This window comes from Electrophorus electricus, chromosome 21 (genome assembly GCF_041902795.1).
Source record: "Electrophorus electricus isolate QZ-2024a chromosome 21, ASM4190279v1, whole genome shotgun sequence".
NCBI lineage: Eukaryota > Metazoa > Chordata > Actinopteri > Gymnotiformes > Gymnotidae > Electrophorus > Electrophorus electricus.
The window spans coordinates 14,099,434-14,123,776 of NC_137517.1; the positions used below are offsets into that span (position 1 = coordinate 14,099,434).

The 24,343-nt window shown below is 39.7% G+C and overlaps 1 protein-coding gene and 1 long non-coding RNA gene across 4 annotated transcripts; both read left to right on the plus strand.

Annotated features, from left to right (window-relative positions):
* The first annotated feature begins 565 nt into the window (after positions 1-565).
* Positions 566-2,332, plus strand: LOC145652868 (uncharacterized). The gene is made up of 4 exons (XR_014119145.1): positions 566-755; positions 913-1,151; positions 1,657-1,781; positions 2,033-2,332. It is a non-coding gene; the product is annotated as an uncharacterized LOC145652868 (long non-coding RNA).
* Positions 2,333-11,199: 8,867 nt separating this feature from the next.
* Positions 11,200-15,660, plus strand: LOC145652867 (kallikrein 1-related peptidase b27-like). Of its 3 annotated transcripts, none has more exons than XR_014119143.1 (6): positions 11,200-11,214; positions 13,517-13,719; positions 13,917-14,097; positions 14,249-14,487; positions 14,996-15,114; positions 15,366-15,660. XR_014119143.1 is itself a non-coding variant. In XM_081704590.1 (5 exons), the coding sequence occupies exons 1-5, from the start codon at positions 13,677-13,679 to the stop codon at positions 15,401-15,403; spliced, it is 585 nt and encodes a 194-aa protein (XP_081560716.1). In that variant the 5' UTR covers positions 13,595-13,676; the 3' UTR covers positions 15,404-15,660. The 3 variants fall into 3 exon arrangements, 1 of the variants encoding a protein (XP_081560716.1); XR_014119144.1 differs by lacking the exon at positions 11,200-11,214 and having other exon boundaries at positions 13,595-13,719; positions 14,249-14,309; positions 14,427-14,487; XM_081704590.1 differs by lacking the exon at positions 11,200-11,214 and having other exon boundaries at positions 13,595-13,719; positions 14,996-15,079.
* The last annotated feature ends 8,683 nt before the right edge of the window (positions 15,661-24,343 follow it).

Sequence of the window (24,343 nt, forward strand, 5' to 3'; positions counted from 1 at the left end):
CATTATGAAGTAACAGACAGTGTTGCGATGAACTCCTCTTCAGCTGCTCTTCAGAATGTGTGTTGTGGCTAAATATGAGTTGCTACATTATGAAGCACCAGACATGAACATGAAGTGAGAGAATGGCTGTATTTACAACCTGCCACAGGCGCATAATGTAGGCCACATAGTTAGCTAGTCGTAACAGTTAGCGAATGTAGCTACCTGTCTCTCTAGATAAATTATGCCCACATTTTCTTTTGCTTATAACCCAATTAATTTCTCTCCATTTATCAGTTTGTTCTCCTTATGATGGTGGGGGGCTCAAGTGCAGTGGACTTTGCTGAACTCAGTGGAAATAAACGATGTGTGTATGATATGATTGGGTACTTGGTCTCATGTACTTAGAAGGAAAAAAGCTGAGATATTGTGTGATTGGTGAGACTGTGGAAGGGGGCGTGTGATTGGTGAGACTGTGGAAGGGGGCGTGTGATTGGTGAGACTGTGGAAGGAGGCGTGTGATTGGTGAGACTGTGGAAGGGGGCGTGTGATTGTGTGGGTTAGAGTGAGTTTAAAAGTCTTAAACGTTTGATGTTCTGCTGAACTGAAGACTGAGGAGGACATAATGGCAATACTGACGTTCCTGCAACTCTTGCTTTTGACAGCAACAATGAACGCTACCATCAGGTGTGGGTTTTTACATCAAGGGGTTTCTGTGGAGGAACTCTGATTGACAAGAATTGGGTGTTGACTGCAGCACACTGCTATTTGAGTGGGTATGTAGAGGTTGATTAAAATACTTGTGTGTTATTTTATCATTTTCATTTTACTCTGAATAATGCGTGTGTGTTTGTGTTTGTGTTTGTGTGTGTGTGTGTGTGTGTGTGTGTGTGTGTGTGTGTGTGTGTGTGTGTGCATGTATATGTCCTGCAGAAGTGTTCAAGTCTGGGAAGATGTTCATCCAAAGAGAGCATACCAAAAGTTTAACATTCAGGAAGGTCACATCCATATATTTGATAAAACCAAGAGAACAGGTGACATCATGCTGCTCAAACTTCCTGGATCTGTAAGTGGAATCACTCCTGCTAAGCTTCCTGACTCCTCCTGTCAGACTCCTGTTAACGGAGAGCAGCTGCAGATCGCTGGTCACGGATCTACTGTTAACCGAACTGGTAAAAATGCTTCTGACCAAACTGCTCATAGATGTAAAGGCTATTATGTAAATGTACATAAACCTTTCTCTTTGTAGTTTTGTTTCAGTTAGTTTATTATTTCCTCTTGTGTAAAAGAGTGTTCTACAATACTTTAAATTTAAATATTTGACTAATTTAAATATGTAACAACATTTTTATGCATTGGGTGTATAGTGTTCTGCTTGTTCTTGTCACAGCCATACTGTCAAAGTAGATTCAGTTTAGATGCACTTTTTAAAATAGCAGAATATCACATTCAGTGGCCTTTTCACTTTTTCAAAAGCTGAAAATGTTCAACTCTGTGCACTCCTGCATCAGGCTCCTTCACATGTGTTTATTCCTTCTGTATTTCTCACTTTGTGTTTGTGTTTGTTTTAGGTCTGCTTGTACTGCACGCTGAGCTGTAGCTAAACTACATCAGAATGCTGAATAAGCACTTAGAATAATGTCACACCCTTATTATAATTTCTTCTTCATGTTTAAGGACCTGCCGACCTGAACCAACCTCTGCAGTGTCTTGATCTGCAAGTCACAGACTGTCCTACACCCATAACCAACTATTTCTGTGGTCAAGCTCTTCCTAATAACCCACCTGCCTACTCCTGCGTGGTAGGAGACCTACCATTATGATGCCATATATTATTTCCTTAAATATCTTAAATATAATGTAAATTATAAAATAAAATAAATAATAGTGCCTCTTACAATTTATTTCAAGTTATTTCAGTGCTAGCAGTGCCCCTTTGTGGTGAATTATGTTAAACATGAGTGAATGAGTTACAAGCCAGGTCTATGAGGTGCTTTATATCTATGGAAACAACAAGGGAAAAGAGAAAGAACTCCCTCCATCTCTCAAACAGGGGGACTCCGGTGGAGGCTGGCTGAAGAAGAGGTTTGGGAGAACGAGTGTGATCTATGGAGTTCACAGAGGTTCATATAATACTTCTAGCACAATTGCTTATTCCACAAGTGTGTGTGCTCCTCATATCAGGGAGTGGATAAATGATATCATGACTAATCACTGAAACAGCACGTCCCATATGAGTCCTATATGAAGCTGTAACAGTAGAGTCACATATGAAGTTACAGACTATGTACTACAGCTGATCTGTCACTCTGTACTTGTGTTACAATTAATAAATACAAACAGCATTCCATTATGTGCATCTGTTTCACCTTCATTTTTAGACTGATTGATTTCTAATATAAAATTATTTTTATACTTTATCATTATAAAACAAAATTAAGGTAAAGAATTCAAACGAATGTTTTTGATTTTAAATTGCTTAGTGGAATTAGTGAGATGTCTAGCCAGTGATTATTGAAATATATTTTTCTCCTCCCCAAGATGAATTTAATATTAAGTTTCTGACTAGTACAGTACTACTAGTATTTACAAATCACTTCAATAATGTTACTCATAACATGCTCTTGTTGAAAAAAGTACTAAAAGTTTTTAAACTATTGGTTGGTATCAGCAAATGATTAAATATTATATTCTGAATTTCTGCAGTGAATAAAAGACACTCACAACTAATGTTCAGAACATTTACTCAAAATGACAAAAATTTGTCAAACTGCTTTTTATCATCTATAATAATAATAATAATTGTCATAATGCCAAATCCCCGGACAGACTACAATAGCCAGTCAACGACTCAAGCAATCAGAGGCGTCCAATCAGATCAGTGTCACCATAATACTGAACTCATCTGTATTATATAAGACTGTTTCTAACTATAAGTCTTTGCTTAGTATTGCCAATAGTCTCTAGAAGCAAACCGAGCATTATTTTGGGTTGTCTTTTTGTGTATTTGGGTTGTCTTTTTGTGTATTTGGGTTGTCTTTTTGTGTATTTGGGTTGTCTTTTTGTTGTATTTTGCCCCTTTTGGATTGTCTGCCTGGTTACATTGTCACTGATCTTCTGGTTTCTGACTTGGACTGGTAAAAACTCTATACGATTTGAATTGTCCCTTTTATCTTACCCTTTTGTCATCACATAGGATTATTGCACAACCCCTGTACAACGATTAAACCAACCTGCTGTCTTATATCCGCAACCGTCTGTTTTTGCCCGACCCGTCACAGAATACTTCGCCTCCACGCAGACAGCAGATTCAGAAGCTATTAAGGAAACCCTTACCAGCCAAAGCCAACTACTCAATCAGCACCAGCAGGTGCTAGAGGGATTCACGCGATCTATAGACACGATCGAGAAATACGACGGATCCCACGAGGAGTGTTGAGGTTTTATATTACAACATTCCATATACTTCAATAGTACTCCCCGCTGCTCTAGCCAAGAGAAAATTACATTCCTTACTTCACGTCTTTCAGATAAAGCACTAGATTGAGCTACCGCCGTTTGGGATGGTATAAAACACTCCACGTATAAGGAATTTATTGTTCTGTCTAGAGCAGTTTTTGACCACCTCCATGAGGCCGCACTGATTGTACAATTTCAACATGGCCTGAATTCTGATGTATTGCACGAGCTGGTGTGCCGGGCTGATGAGCTCAAGTTAGATCAACTTAAGGCTCTTGCCAGCCGCCTGGATAATTATCTTCAGGAACGGAGACCACAAATAACCGGTAATTCTCGCCCCACCTACCCCCACCCTAGTCTGAGATATGGATTCAGACAAGAACCCAGAGTGGAGTACATGCATTGCGATTCATCCCGTTTATCTGAGGAAGAACGGAGGTGTCGGTTCCAGGAAGGTGTGTCTGTATTGTGGATCAGCAAGTCATATAATCAGGGATTGTCATTTCAAACCACATCGCAATCATGTAAGAGGTGGGTGAGATCACCTTTGTTTAAATCCTGGGAGAGTCACTATTTCTATGACAAGCACCCCTTAAAGGCAAAAGACTGCGTGTTGGATTTTTTCATCCCACTGGTGATTTAAAATGTTAACAGACTATACGTAAAACATAAAGTAAATGTCAGATCTGTCTAGATAGTCACCAAACTATCAGTAAAGCATCTCTCCTTGCAGGTGAGCTTCAGTCCTTACTGTGGAACAGATCTTGGGTTTATATAACTTTCATATTGTAAGGTGACCTACATTCATAGACCTTAACACAGTGCACAACACAACAAACGCAACATCTCAGCACAGAAAGTCTGCAATGTAAACAGTTGATGGCTGCAAAGGTTTCCATTTTAAGCTCAGGTTTGATGAATGTTCTACCTGCTACTAGGAACAAGAGTTGCAGGAACTGTAGCATTGCCATGATGTGTTCCTATGAGCGAAAATATCGGTTGTTTCAGTTTAAATTTTGAACTAATTTACTCCACACCATCTCCACCACCACAAACCCACCAATCACACAACACCCTCTGTCTCTTTTGCTTCAAAATGCTTGAGATGAACCATCTAACATGTATAACCATCAGAATTTTATTTATAACTAAAACTGTTTCCTGATTGTTTAATGTCAGCTTTACTTTTAGCTGTTTCCTAGCCTTTAAGGGACAGCTGAAGAAGGCTTACAGGGCAATACCAGTTTGCCTCTAAGTGGCATCTCTAAACTGCCTGCATCAGGTACAGAGGGAGTCGTGTGAATGCGATGTGTGAAGACCAGAACTATTGCTGCAGTGTGAAAACCAGAAACGTTCACAGTCCAACCACTGCAGCAATGCAAAAAGGAAGGTGATAACAGCTCACCTACTGCAAGAACTAGACATCTGTACCACCCAAGACCCAATTGAAGAACAGGTTTCTTGATTTCTGGTTCAATCCTCTGAAATTGATATTAAGCAAATACTCCTATGAACTGCACTGCATGACTGTGAAACATTTTAAACTGACAGGTCATGGATTCCATTCCTGTAATCAATAAATGTTGTGGAAGAAACTGTTAGTTTGTGGTTGGTGTGGCCTTCCTAGAAACAGAATGTCTCAACTGAGGAAGGGTTACAAAATTTAGACATGAGACAGATTTGCCTTCTGTGCTTTAAACAATGAAAAAAGTAAATAAAAAAAAACTTTCTCTTAACAACGTCTTTGTTGGAAAATTCAGTGAGATGGAATATAATATAAAAAAGTCAGTTACGGTTGTAACAGTACAAAGACTTTATGGTTCAATTTCCTGTCATTTATTTTAAACAAACAACACTGAAAGTCACAGTTTGTTCCATCTAGTGTTATATAGTCCCACCTGAGGGAGCTGATACAATCTGCAGTGTATTGCACAGTAAAATGGAAACCATGAACATAAGCTCTCACACATCATATTTCATGTAGAGCTGTTAAAAAACAAAAATAGGTCATGGTCAGCTACGAAACCAAAAAGCCTCACTTGTTATTAAAATATAAAACAGTGACTTTTTTTTTTGAAGAGCTTTGGTGTCGACACACACTTTTACCACATTCTAAGTACAAATTACAGTTTACTTAACTGAACAAGTTTATTTGCATCATTACATTAAGGATAATGTTAAGCATTACATTACATAAAGTTTCTCAGAAGTTTATTACAGAGCTTGACTTCCAGAACAAACAGGGGGTTTTATCTGGCAGTCAAGCGCTGTAATAAACTTCTGTTGCAAAAGTGTTGGGCAGGGGGAACTCCAGGGCTGAAGAACCTCACTGCCAATTGAGTGGGTGTCCTTAGCTCTCATCAGACCAAGCCTGAAAATATTCTACTGCACCAGTTTTTAATAAATCTATAATGAAGTGCTTGTATTGTTATGTGGTTTAAATGCCCATTTAATTCAGAAGATGTATGGTTACTAGTTTCTCTGAATTATCCCATAATATAAAAAAGTAGAAGCCTTTGCTTATCACCACTACAAATTTGGGCAGATTCTACTCTACCATTTTTTTCAAAAACCTAATAGAGGTTTGAGACAGTATGGATAACTATTTCTCAAAAATGTTCCCATAATGCCGAAACAATTCCACTACCACAAAAGAGTAGGAGCCCTTGGCTATCAGCAGTGCAATTATGACCAGATTCTACTCTACCATTTTGTCATAAATCGATTTTAAAACCCCACTGTCTTTGCTTAGGGAGTGTTAGTTTGCGGTGAGTAGAGAAATAACATAAAATTTGGATTTAAAGCGCAGGGAGCTTGACCTCGCCACTAGTTTGAGAAATTTGCCATGTTCTGAGTAATTGTCATTTCTATCCTCCCTGTTGTTTATGTCACAGAATCTAAAATATTGAATCAGTATTTATGAGTACAAACGTATGTGTGTTTGTTAATGTGTGCATTAATGTTTCACCTGCCATTGCAATTATCAGCCATTGCTCAAATCTAATGCCTTTTGTATATTTGGGTTCATATGTTGTCTCATGTTTGTATTTTCATTATGTGCAGATTGTTGGGATTTAGTCAGCTGGTAGTTCATCATGCCTGCTGTACATCACTGTAAACGGACTATCACGGCATGTAGTTATTATTATTTGTTATTATTATTGAGGGTATAATTAACCTTTACATATATTTCTCAAGATTTTATGGGTCCTGCTTGTAATTTACCTCTTTGTGTCATTTCCTTAGACCATACATAAAACAACATACCCAAGCACCTGCAAGCATGGAACCTGTACCTGTACATAAACCTAACAATAAATATCTAAAGGCAACATGTGGTTAAAGGAGTATAAACACAAGGCACATGGTGACATGCTGACAGAACAAAAACAAAAGCATGAAGCCACATGGAGAGTGTGTTCCTGGGTCCAGAGCTTCCTATCTGACTGACCCCATGTAGTGAAATTGGAAGCCTCATATGCAGCCATTCAACACTGGTGCCCCCCAAGGCTGCGTCCTAAGTCCTCTACTATACTCAACTCATGACTGCACAGCCACTCATAGCTGTAACACTATTGTGAAATTCACAGATGACACACTGAATCAGGGATATGAATCCCTGATCTCAAACAATCATGAGACTGCCTGCTTGGATGACGTGGAGCTTTGTGTCATCATGGTGTGATGTTAACAACCTGGTCCTGAATGTTTTCAAGACCAAGGAAATGATTGTGGACTTCAGGATGGAGAAAATGATTGCCAATATGCACCACTAAGGAGCAACAGAACCCAGGTTGAGAGTGAGCAACTACAGGTTCCCTCGGAGCCCATATCTCTGAGGACCAAACACATCTCCACCCTGGTAAAGGGGGCAAGGCAGCACTTATCACATCAAGCAGCTGAGGAAATTCAAGATCTCTAAACCACTGCGGAAAGCCTTCTTCACTGCAATAGTAGGGTCAGTTCTTTCTGGGACTATCACTGTGTGGTATGGCAACATCAGTTTTCAGGACAAGAAGATCCTCCACAGAGAGATCCAAAGTGCTGAGCACATCAGCAGAACAACACTGCCCGGACTAAAGGACATCTATTCCAGGCAGCGCAAGGCCATCAGGAAATCGGATCATCAACGACTTTAATTACACAGATCACAATGTGATCAAGTGGTTACCCGCCGGGAAACGTCTCCACTCCATCAGTGCCAGGACGGAGAGTTTACAGTCCTTAGAGCTTTTACCCCCAGACACTATGAAAAATAAACAGCTCACAACATAAATTCTGTGAGGCACACAACACACACACACAAACAGATACACTAATTTACATTACATTTACAGCATCTTATCCAGAGCGACTTACAAAAGTGCTTTGTTATTTACTCATATAGAATATATCCTATTACAGTACAGTCGGTTAGAGACCAACATACCAATGAACTAGAATACTGTAGAAATACAGAGATCAATGCTGATACCTAGAAGTACAAAATACAAAATACATAAGGTCTTAAACAATGATAAGTGCCATAAACAATAAGTGCTAGAGTTTGTTAAACAATATAATAAACAATACCCTACAATAAGTACTAATTTAGTCAGTCAAAATGGGAGCAAGGTCAGTTGTCCTTTAAATATTCCACGAATAGATGGATCTTCAGTCTGCGTTTGAAGACTGCAGGGACTCTGCTGTCTGGACAGCAAGTGGGAGTTCATTCCACCATCTTGGAGCCAGGACAGAAAACAGTCTCGATGCTTGTTGTCCATGAGACCTGAAGCAAGTATTTCAAGCCGAGCCGTACTTGAGGTTTGAAGTACTCGAGGTACGGATCGGGCTTTGACCACTGACCTCATGTATGAAGGGGCTGGTCCATTTTTGGTTTTGTAGGCAAGCATCAAGGTTTTAAATCTGATGTATGCAGCTACTGGAAGCCAATGAAGGGAGCGCAGCAGTGGAGTAACGTGTGAACTTCGGAAGATTGAAGACCAGTCATGCTGCTGCTTTCTGGACAAGTTTGATGGCTCTTAGAGGAAGACCAGTAAGTAGCGAGTTGCAGCAGTGTAGCTTTGAGATCACAAGAGACTGCACAAGCACCTGGGCAGCTTCCTGCGAGACAAATGGCCGAATCCTTTGTATGTTACAAAGGTGAAATCTGCACTCACCACAACTTCACACATGCACTCGAACAGGACCCCACTGCAAGGCATACAGATACTCACACCTACACCTGCACATACACACATTCAGCACATCTCCATACTTGCACTCGAACAGCACGACTGAGTTACTTGAACTGGACAGTTACATGGTACACGTGGCCACTTTAACTTCCCGTGTTTATTTGCACTATTTGTATCATCCCTTATTTAATATTCCCACGTGGCCTATACTTCCAGTCAAATGTATTTATAGTGCTTTTTACAACAGTTTACAATCCCCCCTTTAGATGTGGTTTGCCTAAATCATGCATATATATATTTTTACCTTTTTATTCTGTTCCTATATTTATTTGCTTTACGTTTACGCCTACTTAAAAATATCTTCACCTCTCACACAGTCTTCAGAGCAGCTGCCTTACAATTCTTTTTTTTTGTTCCAGCTACAAATGCACGTGACAAATAAAGCTATTTAATCTTGAATCCGATCAACGCACCACTGACTGATAAACATCTTTGTAACTTGTTAGTTGCCGATGACTAGACCTTCCTGACTCAAAACACACAAGCAAACTTTGTTCTGTAGCATGAAGGATAAGATCAGAAAGACAGAATGCATTTGAAACTTTCTATGTCATTCAGAACAGGCTCTAATATTTATTCAATATGCAAATTCAAACCATTCAGGAAATCTTGCAGCCCTTTCAAACTGACCTTGTGATTGTACTGCTGGAAAATAGAGGCAGTGTGTGTTGTATTAGTGGAAAATAGAGTCAGTGTGTGTTGTATTGGTAGAAAAGAGATGCAGTGTATGTTGTATTGGTGGTACGTGCTGAGCAGCGCTCCACTACAAGCAACAGCACATTTCTTACATCCAGACTGAAGATTGCAGTCATGGATATTAGGTAACATTATTGTTACGATACACCCATGTTTAGCTGTTTCATAAAACAGTGTTCTGCATATGTATGGCCAGATTTGTATGATGAATCTTATTACATTTAGAAATACAAAGTATTCTGTCACTAGATTAGTTAAATTTCAGAATGGAGGAATTCTCCCACTCAGACTTGATTGCTTGTAAGTTCATTTGCTTATTCTAAAGTTTTTGAAGTTATAGCTTACATTACATTTATGGCATTTAGCTGACGCTTTTATCCAAAATGACTTACAATTACGACTGAGTACAACTTGAGCAACTGAGGGTTAAGGGTCTTGCTCAGGGGCCCAACAGTGGCTTGACTTGAACTAGTAACCATCCAATTACAAGTCAACTACCTTAATTACTGAATTACACTACCACTTTAGGTGACTTTTGTTACATGCAGAAGCAGAGCAGAAAGTAGGTTTGGTGAATAACAACTCATTTAATAAGGTTGGCAAACAAATACAGTCAGACATCTAGAAACAGTCATAATCCAGGCAGAGATTCAGTAACATAATCACATAAACAGGGCAAACAAATCCAGGCATGGCTAGGCAAAGAAGACATGTATGTAGATACACAGAGAATTTGCAATATACAAAACAGAAAATCTAAACTTAAAGATGCAAGGACTGATGTGTTAATGAGAAACAGGTGTGATGTTTGTGGCGGAATTGCTGTCACGGTTAGTCCCTCCCAGCTTCCATGTTTTCCCTGTCTTGTGTATTTTAGTTCCATTAGTTTTAGTTTCGTTTTCTCGGCCCCTCGTTTGATTGCTCACAACTGTCGCTCGTTTCTACCTTGTTAGGTTCATGTTTTTAAACCCTGTCTGATTCCCTGTGTTTTCGGCTGTTCATTATTTGAATGGTTGCGTTTATGTGTTTGTATGTTTGAATGTGTCAGGAAGCCCGTCTGTTTTTCGAAGCCTGCGTTTGTTAGCCCGTGCTATCTTAACCATTTGTTTTTCCTTACCTCCGTTTGTTATTTCCTAGTTTCGGTTGTAGCCTGCTTCCCCTGTCTGCGTTCGTGTACTTTTATCTTTGGTTCATCATGTATCCCCGTAATCTCAATGTCCCTGGACTGCTATAACAACTCTGAATTTGGATTTACACATAATAAATCTCGCTCTTCTCCGCAGACGCGTCCGCCTCCTTACCGCTCAACGTTACAATTGCGTCTGATTAAACTGTTCAGAGGATCATGGGAGTTGGAGTCCGTGTGGAAGAAACAGGTGGGTCGGGAGGAACAAACGTGACTATTTAAACCTTGTCATTCTTTACAGGCTTTGCAAAACCTGAACATGGATCATCTGAGACCAAGACAGAAGGCTGTATTCAGGAAGGATATTATTAGTGTTATTTACCGTTTATTGATGTTTAATTTTTATTGTTCGATATAGTAATTGATACCTGTAAATGTAAAGTTGCTTAAACAAAACAACTTGAAAAGACACAAGGCACCATCTTCTGCCAATAAATGTCTTTTGTCTTGTCATAATTGATCACAGTTTATATCGAAAATTATCTTAAAATCTTAAGTAAAAAAAGAATGCACCTCATGTAAATCTTAACTTTCTATGTCATATAAAAACACTTCCTGTTTCTGAATTTATTAACAGCAAGTCTGGTTTCACACACTCACAGCTCATGGTTACGGTTTGACACAGGCAGTATGGAGACACAGATCAGAGGCTAAGATGTATTACGATAAGTTCCTCTTCAGCTTGTTTTCAAAATGTGCAATGTGTATATATATATGAGCTACATGCTATGAGCCTGTGATCTTTTATTGGTCTAATTAAAAGAGGCCAGTCACTTTGTGGTTTTTCATTATGATGGAGACCAGAGTCTTCTAAATCATCTAAAGACTTTAAGACAAATGCTATACATGATATGGTAAATGCTACATATGGTCATGTGGTAAAACACCAAGATGAAACTGACCAGATGAGTGAGAATAATCAAGCAGGCACAAACATAACTTGTCTACTACTATCTAAAAGCTGTTATAGTGTTAGTGTCTTTTATAACCCCGCACCTTTAAAGCTAAAGCTTTTCACTTCATTAATATGTCACAGTATGACATTGAATGGCATTCATGGTACCTGCTAATGACACCGCTGTTTAGGTGTTTATAGTAGAGTAAGGGCACCACTGTTTAGGAGGTGTATAAAATAATAATGACGTTGATGTTTGCCTATGTTCTTATGAATATTGTTAACTTGTTAAATATCAGTATAAAGGAGTAATTTAAATGAAAAATTATCTACCACCTCAATAGCACTTAATCTGTTATTGTCTATTGCACTATTGCGCTTGTGGGGCTATATATATATATATATATATATAATTTTTTAGTATAGTAATTGATAATTCTGTTGTTTTTGTTTAAAAAAAACAACTTGATAGGACACAAGGCACCACTGTCTGATAAATATACCACTTACTGATAACGATCTTTGTAACTTGTTTGATGCTGCTGACTAGACCTCAGTGACTAGCAAGGTTTTTCAACCACACATGCAAACTTTCTTCCACAGCATGAAGGACAAAATCAGGACAGAGCATATATTTGAAACTGTTCATGTCATACAGAACAGGCCACAATATTTATTCAATATGCAAATTCAATTCTGTCTTTAAAAGGTGCGAGCCAGTAGTTGAGATTTTGACTGTTTAAGGATGACAGCACTGAAAGGGTGTTTCTTTTGCATTGATTGGGATTTTTTCAAAGACCTTTCAATGAGGCAACAGAGACACATTCTGACTACAATAATTTATGTGTAGCTAGTGTGCTGACCAAAAAGAAAATAATTGTGTAACCCAAGAATTAAACATATATAACAAGACAAGGGAAAGACTGTACCAACCAGAAAAGAATCACATCTTGATGTGATGGATTTCTTACGGCCTGGAATGATGCTGTGGTTTTAAAGCAGGAAAGAACTGTGGACTGTTCCAGGGGACCTCACCTGGGATACAATCCGGGCACGCTGCTTTCCGAGTAGAGACTCTCACCAGTGCTCTTCTTACCTCATTTCTCATAAGTTTGGGTGCAGGGCAGTGGTGGTTACCTGAGTCTGAGACGTGTTCTCAATACAAGCATAGAAATGATACATAGCAGTAGGGAGGGAGACGTCGGTGGTCGCCGAGTTACTCACATTGCTCTGGAAATCTGTGATTGCTTAGATCCTTTGCCACATGCGTTGGCTATCCGAGTTAGTGCTGAAGAAGGTTTGTTCTTTGTATTGTGGATGGCAGCTTTCTGCTTGTGACTGGCTGCTTGCTGTTGGCTGATTTGAAGGCTGCTTCTTGCGCCTACGGCAGAATTCTTCCGCCATGTTTTGTGGTTTGAAAGTGCAGATTTGCTTTTATTGAGTCACATCATCTACAGACTTCTTGATAAATCCAGTGAGAGGTGTTTACATCAGTTCATTTACATCAGTTAGAAAGTCTCCAGTGGCTGCAGTTTTAAACATGTCCCAATCAGTACATTGAAAACAGTCTGCAGAGGCTTTGCAGAACTCAGAAACAAATTTCTATGTTGTAGCCTCGATCACAGGCTTAAGATATTGATAGGGATCTTTCTGTTTATGTGGAAGTTAGAAGATTAATTTCCCTACCATCCCTACCTAAATCTGTGGTGGGGCTGTCCAGCAAGTATCTATGGTAGATAGAATGCATCACTGAGAACTTCACGATGTACCTGGGCTGTGGTCACCAGTCTAGAATGCATCACTGAGAACTTTATGATGTACCTCGGCTTTGTTCAGCAAAATCTTACTTTCCAAAAATACATTTGCAAACCACTGTGGTTTTTTAAGCTTTTCTGATGAACAGGTTGGACTCATGTTTATTAACAAAATAGCAAAACAATGTGCTGCACAAGTTCTTTTCAGTGTAGTAAGTGTTTTTTTTAGATTGATGCCTCAAGATAGTGTAAGTAAATTGATAATTATTTTCTCAATATAAAAAAACAGACTGCATTTATATATGGTTAGGTGCTCAGCTTCAAGCACTTAGAAGGAAAAAGGGCTGAGAAGGTGTCCTGTGATTGGTAAGTTTGTGGCAGGGGGTGTGTGATTGTGTGGGTTACAATCAGTTTAAAAGTGTGACTAACACACTTCATATTTTGCTGAGCTGAAGACTGAGGAGGACATAATGGCAATGCTGAAGTTCCTGCAACTCTTGCTTTTGACAGCAGGTAAAACTTCATACACAAACCCTGGACTTAGAAGGGAAAATAAAGCCATATAAACAAATTGCTTACATTAAAAAATAATTTCAGTTTTGTGATTGTATCAGTGTTGTGACTGTAGCTGTGTAATGTTGATTTCTGAGAATGTAGATCAACATGTAGTAATAATATTATTAATAATAGCAGTAATAATAATCATTCAGGAGTTGAATCTGCTGTGGTTAAACATCGACTGATTGGTGGAAAACCTTGTGGCAACAATGAACGCCTCCATCAAGTGTGGGTTTTGCAAGTGACACATTCAGAAAAAAGTTTCTGTGGCGGGACTCTGATCGACAAGAAGTGGGTGTTGACTGCAGGTCACTGCTATAAGTCAGTGATCGGGTATGTAGAGGTTGATTAAAATACTTGTGTGTTATTTTATCATTTTCATTTTCATCTGAATAATGTGTGTGTATTTGAATGTGCGTGTGTGTGTGTGTGTGTGTGTGCGTGTTTGTGTGTATGTATGTTTGTACATGTATATGTTCTGCAGAAGTGTTGAAGTCTGGGCAGGTGTTCATCCAAAGAGAGCATACCAAAAGTTTAACATTCAGGCAGGTGACATCCATATATTTGATGTAACTGAGAGAACAGGTGACATCATGCTGCTCAAACTTCCTCGACCTGTAAGTGGAATCACTCCTGCTAAGCTTCCTGACTCCTCCTGTCAGACTCCTGTTAATGGAGAGCAGCTGCAGATCGCTGGTCATGGATCTACTGTTAACCAAACTGGTAAAAATACTTCTGAACAAACTGCTCATAGAAGTAAAGGCTATTATTTAAATGTACATAAATCTTTATCTTTGTAGTTTTGTTTGTTAGTTTATTATTTTCTCTTTTATCCTGTGTAAAAGAGCATTCTACAATACTTTACATTTAAATATTTGACTAATTTAAATATGTGACTGAACATTTTTATGCTTTGGGTGTATAGTGTGCTTGTTCTTGTCACAGCCATACTGTCAAAGTAGATTCAGTTTAGATGCAATTTTTAAAATAGCAGAATATCACATTCAGTGGCCTTTTTACTTTTTTAAAGCTGAAAATGTTCAACTCTGTGCACTCCTGCATCAGGCTCCTTCATATGTGTTTATTCCTTCTGTATTTCTCACTTTTTGTTTGTGTTTGTTTTAGGTCTGCTTGTACTGCACTCTGAGCTGTAGCTAAACTACACCAGAATGCTGAATAAGCACTTACAATAATGTCACACCCTTATTATCATTTCTTCTTCATGTTTTAGGACCTACCGACCTGAACCAACCTCTGCAGTGTCTTGATCTGCAAGTCACAGACTGTCCTACACCCATAACCAACTATTTCTGTGGTGAAGGTCTTAACTCACCTGTCTACGTCTGCCCAGTAGGACACCTACCATTATGATGACATATATTATTTCCTTAAATATCTTAAATATAATGTAAAATATAAAATAAAATAAGTAATAGTGCCTCTTACAATTTATTTCAAGTTATTTCAGTGCTAGCAGTGCCCCTTTGTGGTGAATTATGTTAAACATGAGTGAATGAGTTACAAGCCAGGTCTATGAGGTGCTTTATATCTATGGAAACAACAATGGAAAAGAGAAAGCACTCCCTCCATCTCTCAAACAGGGGGACTCCGGTGGAGGCTGGCTGAAGAAGAGGTTTGAGAGAACGGGTGTGATCTATGGAGTTCTCAATAGTCGCTGGATTCAATGTACTAGTAATGCCAGATTCACAAGTGTGTGTGCTTCTCCTATCAGGAATTGGATAAATGATACCATGACTAATCACTGAGACAGCAGGTCCCATATGAGTCCTATATGAAGCTGTAACAGTAGAGTCACATATGAAGTTACAGACTATGTACTACAGCTGATCTGTCACTCTACTTGTGTTACAATTAATAAATACAAACAGCATTCCATTATGTGCATCTGTTTGACCTTCATTTTTGATTTCATGACTGATTTCTAATATAAAATTATTACTATTGTTACTTTTTAAGATAGTAATAGTAAAGGTAAATAAAGATCAAAGATTACACGTTAGCGAGATGTCTAACCAGTGAACATTGAAATATTCTTCTTCTGCCCAAGATGCTTTTATGATTAATTGTTTTTGTCAGTTGACCAGTACTCACAACAATAAGTCGCCACAATAAATCACCACCATAATTTTACTCATAACATGCTGTCATTGTAAAAAATCACTTTAAAAATCCAAAACAAAAAACCTCACCGTTGGTCATTGTTTGTTCACTGATGTATGTTAGTGCGTGTATAGTCATTTGTGAGATTTGATTGTAGTCTGTGTTTAGTTAAATGTATAAGTCATGTATGTCGTTAGTGTTGTGTGTGCCAGCCACTGTTCTATATGTTTTATGTTAAATGTTTCACTTCGAGGGAGTCTGTGTGTCCTGCTCCACGCCCACCGGCACTCGGGCCAGCGACAACGTTACACGCAATAAGTCACCACAATAAATCATCACAATAATTTTACTCATAACATGCTCTCATTAAAAAAAATCACTTAAAAAATCCAAAACAAAAAAAGGTTTTTGTATGGGAGTTTTTATAATGTTTCTATCAGTGCTTGAAATAGACACAACGTCTTCAGTATTCCCCTTATTCACATGTTGGCATGCGTATAGGCCAGTATCAGCACATCATAAAGTATTACTTTCTGAATTACTTCAGCGAATAAAAGATACTAGGAGAGATCTCTGATGCTCACTACATAAATTTATTTACTCAAAGTGATAATAATTTGGCAAATGGTTATTATACGCAATAATAATATAGAATAATTTAATAATAGGCAATAAGAGGTGAACCCAAGTGCAGAAGCAGAAGGTAGGGGAGAGAGAGCAAGAAAGAGAGAGAGATAGAAACAGAAAGTGTGACTTCTTTCCCGAAGTAACTGGGGGGGGAAAAAAGTGTCAAAACAGGGAGAAAGCCATGCAGGTTGATTTGTATCGCCCCTTTCACACACATTCTTACACAGTAGCAATTCAAAGTGCTTCAGATATAAAAAATTAAAATTTAAAATGAAGTTGAGACACATCTCTTGTTTGTGGGCAGTGCATCTCACCTAAAAAATCCTCTTTTCTCTTTTTTACCCTCCAAAACACATTGAAATTGTCAATAAACTTCAGGTTGTTGGACATGCAGCTTTTGTGTAGCCAAGTGTTTGTTTTCCATGCATGCAGAGGAATACTGATAAATGTTTGAACATCAAACTTTCTAGTTGTGTTGAAGAGGTTATTAAAGTCCCTTGTTAGTTACTCAGACTCCTGCTTTCTTGTATCATGCTGGTCGACGTGCACAATAAGCCACTTTACTGTTGTGTGGTCAGCCATTATTGTTGGCACTTTATCATTAAACTTCTGCATTAATTAGACTTTACAGTGGTTCAAATTTGTTTGGCTGTTGAAATGATACTGTACTGTAGGCTCTGAGCAGCAGTGCTAGCTTTAGCATTAGCAGTAGATGCATGGACAATGAACGGACATACAGTCATTTTCTTGTTCCTGTATCTGTAGCACTAATATTAAAAATGACCAGTTTTGACTTCGTAGCTCTTCTGACTTATCAATAAATAATGCTCTCAAACACTGTAGCTTGCAAAATGACTCTTATATAAGAAAAAAATTGGAAATGGGCAAAGAAGCAGAGTTAAGCATGCGACTCCATCTCTGCACATGCTCAGACCATTACAGAAGAATTCTCATAACTTGGAGTCAGCAATTATATCATGAGTGAACAGCTTGGAGATCTAGAGGACATTATTAGGGAAGCAACTGACTTCCTCAAGCTTCCTAATGGGATGCTGAGGTGAGACATCGGCTAGCAGAGAGTCTGGACCGCAGTGGACAATTTCTAGTCTCCAGGCGGCCTGCTGTCCCTGATGGGTGAAACATTTCACCAGCTGGAAAAAAGTGGTGAAATGTTTTTTCAAAAACAAAAGAAGAAAAATCTAAGAGCCAGACTGAGTCTGTTCCTCAGTTGGAGGTTTCTTGTCTCTTTAAGGGAGTCCCAGCCTGATACTGCCCCTCAGCCCTACCTTGACCTCTTTCCATGTTTTTATTTGGAGGGGCTCTATGTACCTGCGTCAGCACCTTAAGGCCCAGCAGGCCTGCCCCATGGAACACGTGGTGAGAACTAGGGGCTTGAGGAACAGCACACGGGCTTCATTATCTCAGTTTTCATCTCAGGATGCTGGCAGGGAACACAACAGTCAGTTTTTGGACCTCAATGCACTCGGGGACACACAAGCTGCTTGTGCAGTGTCGCAGGACACACTAGCAACAGCAGCCACACCCCTGGACCCACTGCTAAGAGAAACAGTGCCCCTAGACCCATCGCCTGCCACAGCTGTTCCTCTGGACTTTGCCGTGCAACTTGCCGGACAACCTTCGGACCTCCTGGACCCACCACCGTGGAAGGAATCCACCCAGTGTATTCCAGTTCCTGTTCCTGGCATGAAGGACGCCTCTCAGCCTGTTCCTGTTCTTGACATAGTGGATGCCTCTCAGCCTGTCCCCATGCCTCGTACCAGGCCTGTTCCATTGGCCGCACCTCGAGGATCTCCTTTGTGTGGGCCTCCTGTGATGCCCAAGACATCCTGCAGCCGGCCAGTGACTCGTTTGCCCCTCCCTGGCATTGCGGTTCCCATGGCAATGTCTCGGTTTATTTACTTCCTGGTTTTGTTTCCTCCTGCTTCCTTGTTTTGATTCTGCCCCCTAGTTAGTTCCCTTAACCTACCTGTTATTGTACTCACCTGAATCGTGTTAGTCCCCATTAGTCTCTGTATTTATACCCCATGTTTGTGTTCAGTCTTTGCAAAGTCTTGTTTACCTGTGTTATGATATCCAGCTCAGAAACATTGTGTTTGTTGATTCTGGCTTATTGGATCACTGCCTGTTTCATTGGATAGCCCTCTTAGCCTGATTCCTGTCTGTTTTGGTTTGCTTCCTTGATTGCTTTTTGAATTTTTGACCCTGGCTTGTGTACTTTGGATCACATCTGTGGTATTCCCATTCTCTAATAAAGCTGCATTTGCCTTACTGCATGCGACTCCGTCTTTTCACATTCTCAGACCGTTACGTCTGTGTTGGGACATAAGAACTGGGTGTTGACTGCAGGACACTGTTACAATATGAGTTTATGTGAGAGGTTAAAAATACACTTAGTTAGTTTAAGCTTATACAGTCATTTATTTTTTCCTTTCATGATGTTTGTGTTCATGTGGTGCTATTTGTCCTACAGAACTGTTTCAGTCTGGGCAGGTGTTCATCATTATAGAGAATTCCAAAAGTTTGACATTAAGTCAGGCAACATTTATTTATTTATTTTTCATTTTGTATATTTATTTATTTGTGTGTGCAATTATTGAAGCAAGAGAATGTAGAACAGTACAGGGTAGGGGGTTGATAAGTAAATGTCTATCACATCAAACGGGAGAAAAAAAGACAAATTGTATTATTACACTTGCAATTAAAGACTTTCAAAGAATTACAGACTATATAAACCATTTTAACAGCCAGTAGAGCAAATAATGGTGCAATTATTCATTTTAGCTTCAGTATAAAAATTATTACACTTGTGGATATGAAATTTAGCTTAAAAAGGATCAGATTAATAATATAATATTGTCTTACCTTTTTTCCACAAGTATCAGTAAAAGCAAATAAAACATATTCTAGTCACAAAGTGAAGTCAGAGTCAGTATGTTTGACAATAAATCTTGCCAAGCTCTTCCAAAACAGTTTCACATGCTCACATTGCCAGATGTAGTGATGTTTCAGGGTTAGTATCACTAAAGGAGCATTTCGGGAGCATACCTCTTCAGTTTAGTCAAGAAATTGTTGCTAGGATAATATTAGTTTTAAACAATATTTCCCTCATTTTGTTCTATATTAAGAATGTGTTATATATAATTCTTTATATAGAAACAGTATCCTTCTGAAACAAGGAACAAATACTCTAATTGTTATTTTTGCATGCAGGGGAGAAACATGTTCTACCAACCAAAGTGTTATCTGGCTCAAGATCTGAGACCAGACCAGACACTTGTAGATAACCAGGTTTTATTTGTAGCAAAATGAGCAATAAATGAAAACAAAAACAGGCAAGGGTATTAGCCAGAAATATATCGGACATGCACAGTGGGACGTGCTCAGCGTTCGCAAAAGAAAAGTGATAATACTTTGCAATCAAAGAACAGAACAGGAAAGACTAAATAACATAACAAAGATGTGATACAGGTGAAACTAGTAAACCGGTGATGAGGATCTGATGAGGTTTAGGGAATACAGGAGTTGTCATGGGCTGGGGTTGGTCGTGTGACAGTAAGTTAACAGGTACAAAGAGTTTACCCTCTGGACATTCTGCGGTAATCTCTGTGTCTGTCAGTAACTCCTCAATCTCCTTGTCAATCTCCCAATTTATTGATGCGACTTTAATTTGTGTAGGAAGAATGGCGTTAGGGTCCTCTGTTTCCCCCAGGAGCATACGTGATAGGGCGTGCGCCTTAGTATTGCGAGAGCCTGGACGGTAAGTAATGTAAAAATCTAACAGTGAGAAAAAAATAGACCAGAGGGTTTGACGAGAATTTAGACATGCGCATGTATGCAAGTTTTTATGGTCAGTGACGACGAGGAAAGGATGGTTAGCTCCCTTAAACCAGTGTCTCCACTCCTCCTGAGCTAGTTTTACTGCTAAGAGCTCCTTTTATCCAATGCTGTAGTTACACTCTGCATTACTGGCAGCACATAAGCAGCAAAGAATTATATAACAACCGTGAATCAGGTATCCCATATAAACTAGCTAGAGCACTTTCCATCTTTCCAGCGTTTATGAAAGAGGTCTTCCAGGACTATCCGGGCAGATCTGTCATCGTTTCCCTTGACGATGACATCCTGACATTCCCAATGATGTTTCCCTTGACAATGACATTCCCTTGATGAGTTCCATCTGCACGAGTTTAGCTACTTTGGCTACCTCATTTACATATCCATTGTGCAGATGTAGGCAACTAAAGTTGAGTTGGTGACCAACTGGCTCTGCTTCCATGATGCGCCATGAGCTCCTTCAAGGAGCTCAAAATGGCCTTCACCACTACGAGTCTGCAACATCCCAACCGTGCCAGCCCTTTCAATGTGGAGGATGGCATGAAAGGGTGTGTCGTGTACACTGATTTTTTCTGCAACAAATTTTTCAATGAAAAAGAGACAGAAACAGACTATAGACATTCTGACAATGTGACAGGTAAGTATTGTAGTAAAAGAAAAAAAAGGTTGAATAAAGAGATATCAATTCAACTGAGAGGTAACAAAGGGTCAGATGGGATTCATTTAATGCAATTTCTCCTCAGAACTAGAATATGTGACGAGCAGAGCAGGGGAAGTGCTGACCTCTAGTGGGGATATTGTTGGGCAGTGGAGGGAACAGCCCAGTGAACATGTTCTTACAAGAGGCAGTGCCTGAAACCTACAGTGACTCAAATTCCATTTCTGTGGATGAAGTCGCCATGGTAGTTAAAAAGCGATGCAGTGACAGGACAGCAGGTTTAGAGTTGAGCAGAGATGTTGAAGGTACTGAACAGGGTTGCAGTTGTGTAGGGCAGTGGTAGCTCAGTGCTTAAGGTACTTGACTTGTAAACAGAAGGTTGCTGGTTCCAGCTGCCCCACTGCCAAGTTGTTACTGTTGGGCTGCTGAGCAAGGCCCTTAACGCTCAAGTTGTACTTAATTATAAGTTGCTTTGGATAAAAGTGTTAGCTAAATGCCATAAGTTTAAATGTTGTGTTGTTAAAATTCAATATCACATGGGTATGGAGCCCAGTTTTATTGCAGCCATGCTGTGTCCAAGAATAATTTAAATATTATATAATACACTGCCTGGACAAAAAAAAGGTCACCGCCTGGATATAACTAAGCAAATAGGTAAGAGCCTCCCATTGGATAATTACAGCATGGGTGATTATGTTTCAGCTGGCAACAAGTTATTTAACCCTAAGTGATGCAGTGAGTAGTTTCTCATTTGTTAAACAACCATGTCAAGGGGCATGTTGTCATGGAAAAGAAGTTAATCTGTTTTTGAAAGGTCAAATTATTGGCATGCAGCAAGCAGAGAAAACATCTAAGGAGATTGCTGAAACTACTAAAATTGGGCTAAGAACAGCCCAATGTATTATTAAAAAGTGGAAGGACAGTGGGGAATCATCATCTTTGAGGAAGGAAAAAAAATCTTGAATGATCGTGATCAGCGATCACTTAAACGTGTGGTGAAATCAAATCGTAGAAAAACAACAGCAGAACTCAGGGATATGTTTAATAGTGAAAGTAAGAGCATTTCAGCATGCACAATGTGAAGGGAACTCAAGGGATTGGGACTAAACAGCTGTGTAGCCTTAAGAAAACCACTTGTCAGTGAGGCTAACCGGCAAAAACGGTTTCAATTTGCTAGGGAGCATAAAGATTGGACTCTGGAGCAATGGAAGAAGGTCATGTGGTCTGATGAGTCCAGATTTACCCTGTTCCAGAGTGATGAGAACATCAGGGTAGGAAGAAAGGTGGCTGAAGTGATGCACCCATCATGCCTAGTGCCTACCGTACAAGCCTGTGGTGGCAGTGCTATGATCTGGGGTTGCTGCAGTTGGTCAGGTCTAGGTTCAGCAATGTTATGTGCCCAAAGAATGAGGTCAGCTGACTGATCCTCAGTCTCAATGAATATGAATATAAAGACACACGGCAATGCTGAAGCTCCTACAACTCTTGCATTTGACAGCAGAAAAACTTCATACACAATCCCTGGACTTAGAAGGGAAAATAAAGCCATGTAAATTGTTTTGCTTACATTCAGAAATATTTTAGATTATGATTGCATCAGTGTTGTGATTGCATAATGCTGATTTCTAATAATATAGATTAACTTGCGTTACCGCGAGTCTCTCTCTCACACACACACACACGACACGCAATTACAACGAATTGGAGGAGAACTTTGAAACTTTGAATACTCACATCTAGGCCGGGCCAGGTCCAAATGGCCTGCAACTCGGTGCGCATCACCTCCATGACTGTCCCTGACGAACGCCACCTGCCACGCGTTCGTCCCGTCCCTGGCGGCTTTAAAAAATCATAGCGTGAAAACGGTGGGTCCGATCCGCGTGCCGCTCGAAGTGGATTACAGGGGAGATGCAGCCCTTTCCAAAAAGCCCTGAACAGATTTTGGACTCCTTGGGAGTAGAGAGATATTAACGGTGAACGGTGGGTCCGATCCGGATGGCGCTAGCACGGGCTGAATGCTGAGATCCAGAGCTTTCCAACGAGCCCGCGTGCGTCTCTCTTCTCCAAAGTAGCGGAGAGGTATGAAAGGATAAAAGGGGGAAAGAATAAAATGCGCGTCGGTTTTAAATTCGCGGGCTACCTGCGCTAGCTAGCTAGCTAACTAGCTACCGGCCGCACGGTTAGCAGTGCAAAGTCAGTAGCTAGCCAGCTAGCTAGCTATCACCTCAGTAACCGTACAAATTCGCCTGCTGCTGAAAACTGTCAAGTTGTATTTATAGCTTTCCTTTTAGTTCTCTCAGCTTACTTATTTATTTATTTATTTATTTTTAGGGAAGTTCAATAATTTCTTAGAAATCTTGGAACATTTTGCCAGTTGGCATCTAGGAAAGCCTTTCTGCCCACAGACAATAAACACTACACAAAAGCTGCATGTCCAACAACCTGAAGTTTATTGACAATTTCAATGTGTTTTGGAGGGTAAAAAAGAGAAAAGAGGATTTTTTAGGTGAGATGCACTGCCCACAAACAAGAGATGTGTCTCAACTTCATTTTAAATTTTAATTTTTTATATCTGAAGCACTTTGAATTGCTACTGTGTATGAATGTGTGTGAAAGGGGCGATACAAATCAACCTGCATGGCTTTCTCCCTGTTTTGCCACTCCCCCCCCCCCCCAGTTACTTCGGGAAAGAAGTCACACTTTCTGTTTCTATCTCTCTCTCTTTCTTGCTCTCTCTCCCCTACCTTCTGCTTCTGCACTTGGGTTCACCTCTTATTGCTTATTATTAAATTATTCTATATTATTATTGCGTATAATAACCATTTGCCAAATTTTTATCACTTTGAGTAAATACATTTATGTAGTGAGCATCAGAGATCTCTCCTAGTATCTTTTATTCACTGAAGTAATTCAGAATGTGATACTTTATGATGTGCTGATACTGGCCGATACGCATGCCAACATGTGAATAAGGGGAATACTAAAGACGTTGTGTCTATTTCAAGCACTGATAGAAACGTTATAAAAACTCCCATACAAAAACCTTTTTTGTCCGGCAAGTTGCACGGCAAAGTCCAGAGGAACAGCTGTGGCAGGCGATGGGTCTAGGGGCACTGTTTCTCTTAGCAGTGGGTCCAGGGGTGTGGCTGCTGTTGCTAGTGTGTCCTGCGACACTGCACAAGCAGCTTGTGTGTCCCCGAGTGCATTGAGGTCCAAAAACTGACTGTTGTGTTCCCTGCCAGCATCCTGAGATGAAAACTGAGATAATGAAGCCCGTGTGCTGTTCCTCAAGCCCCTAGTTCTCACCACGTGTTCCAT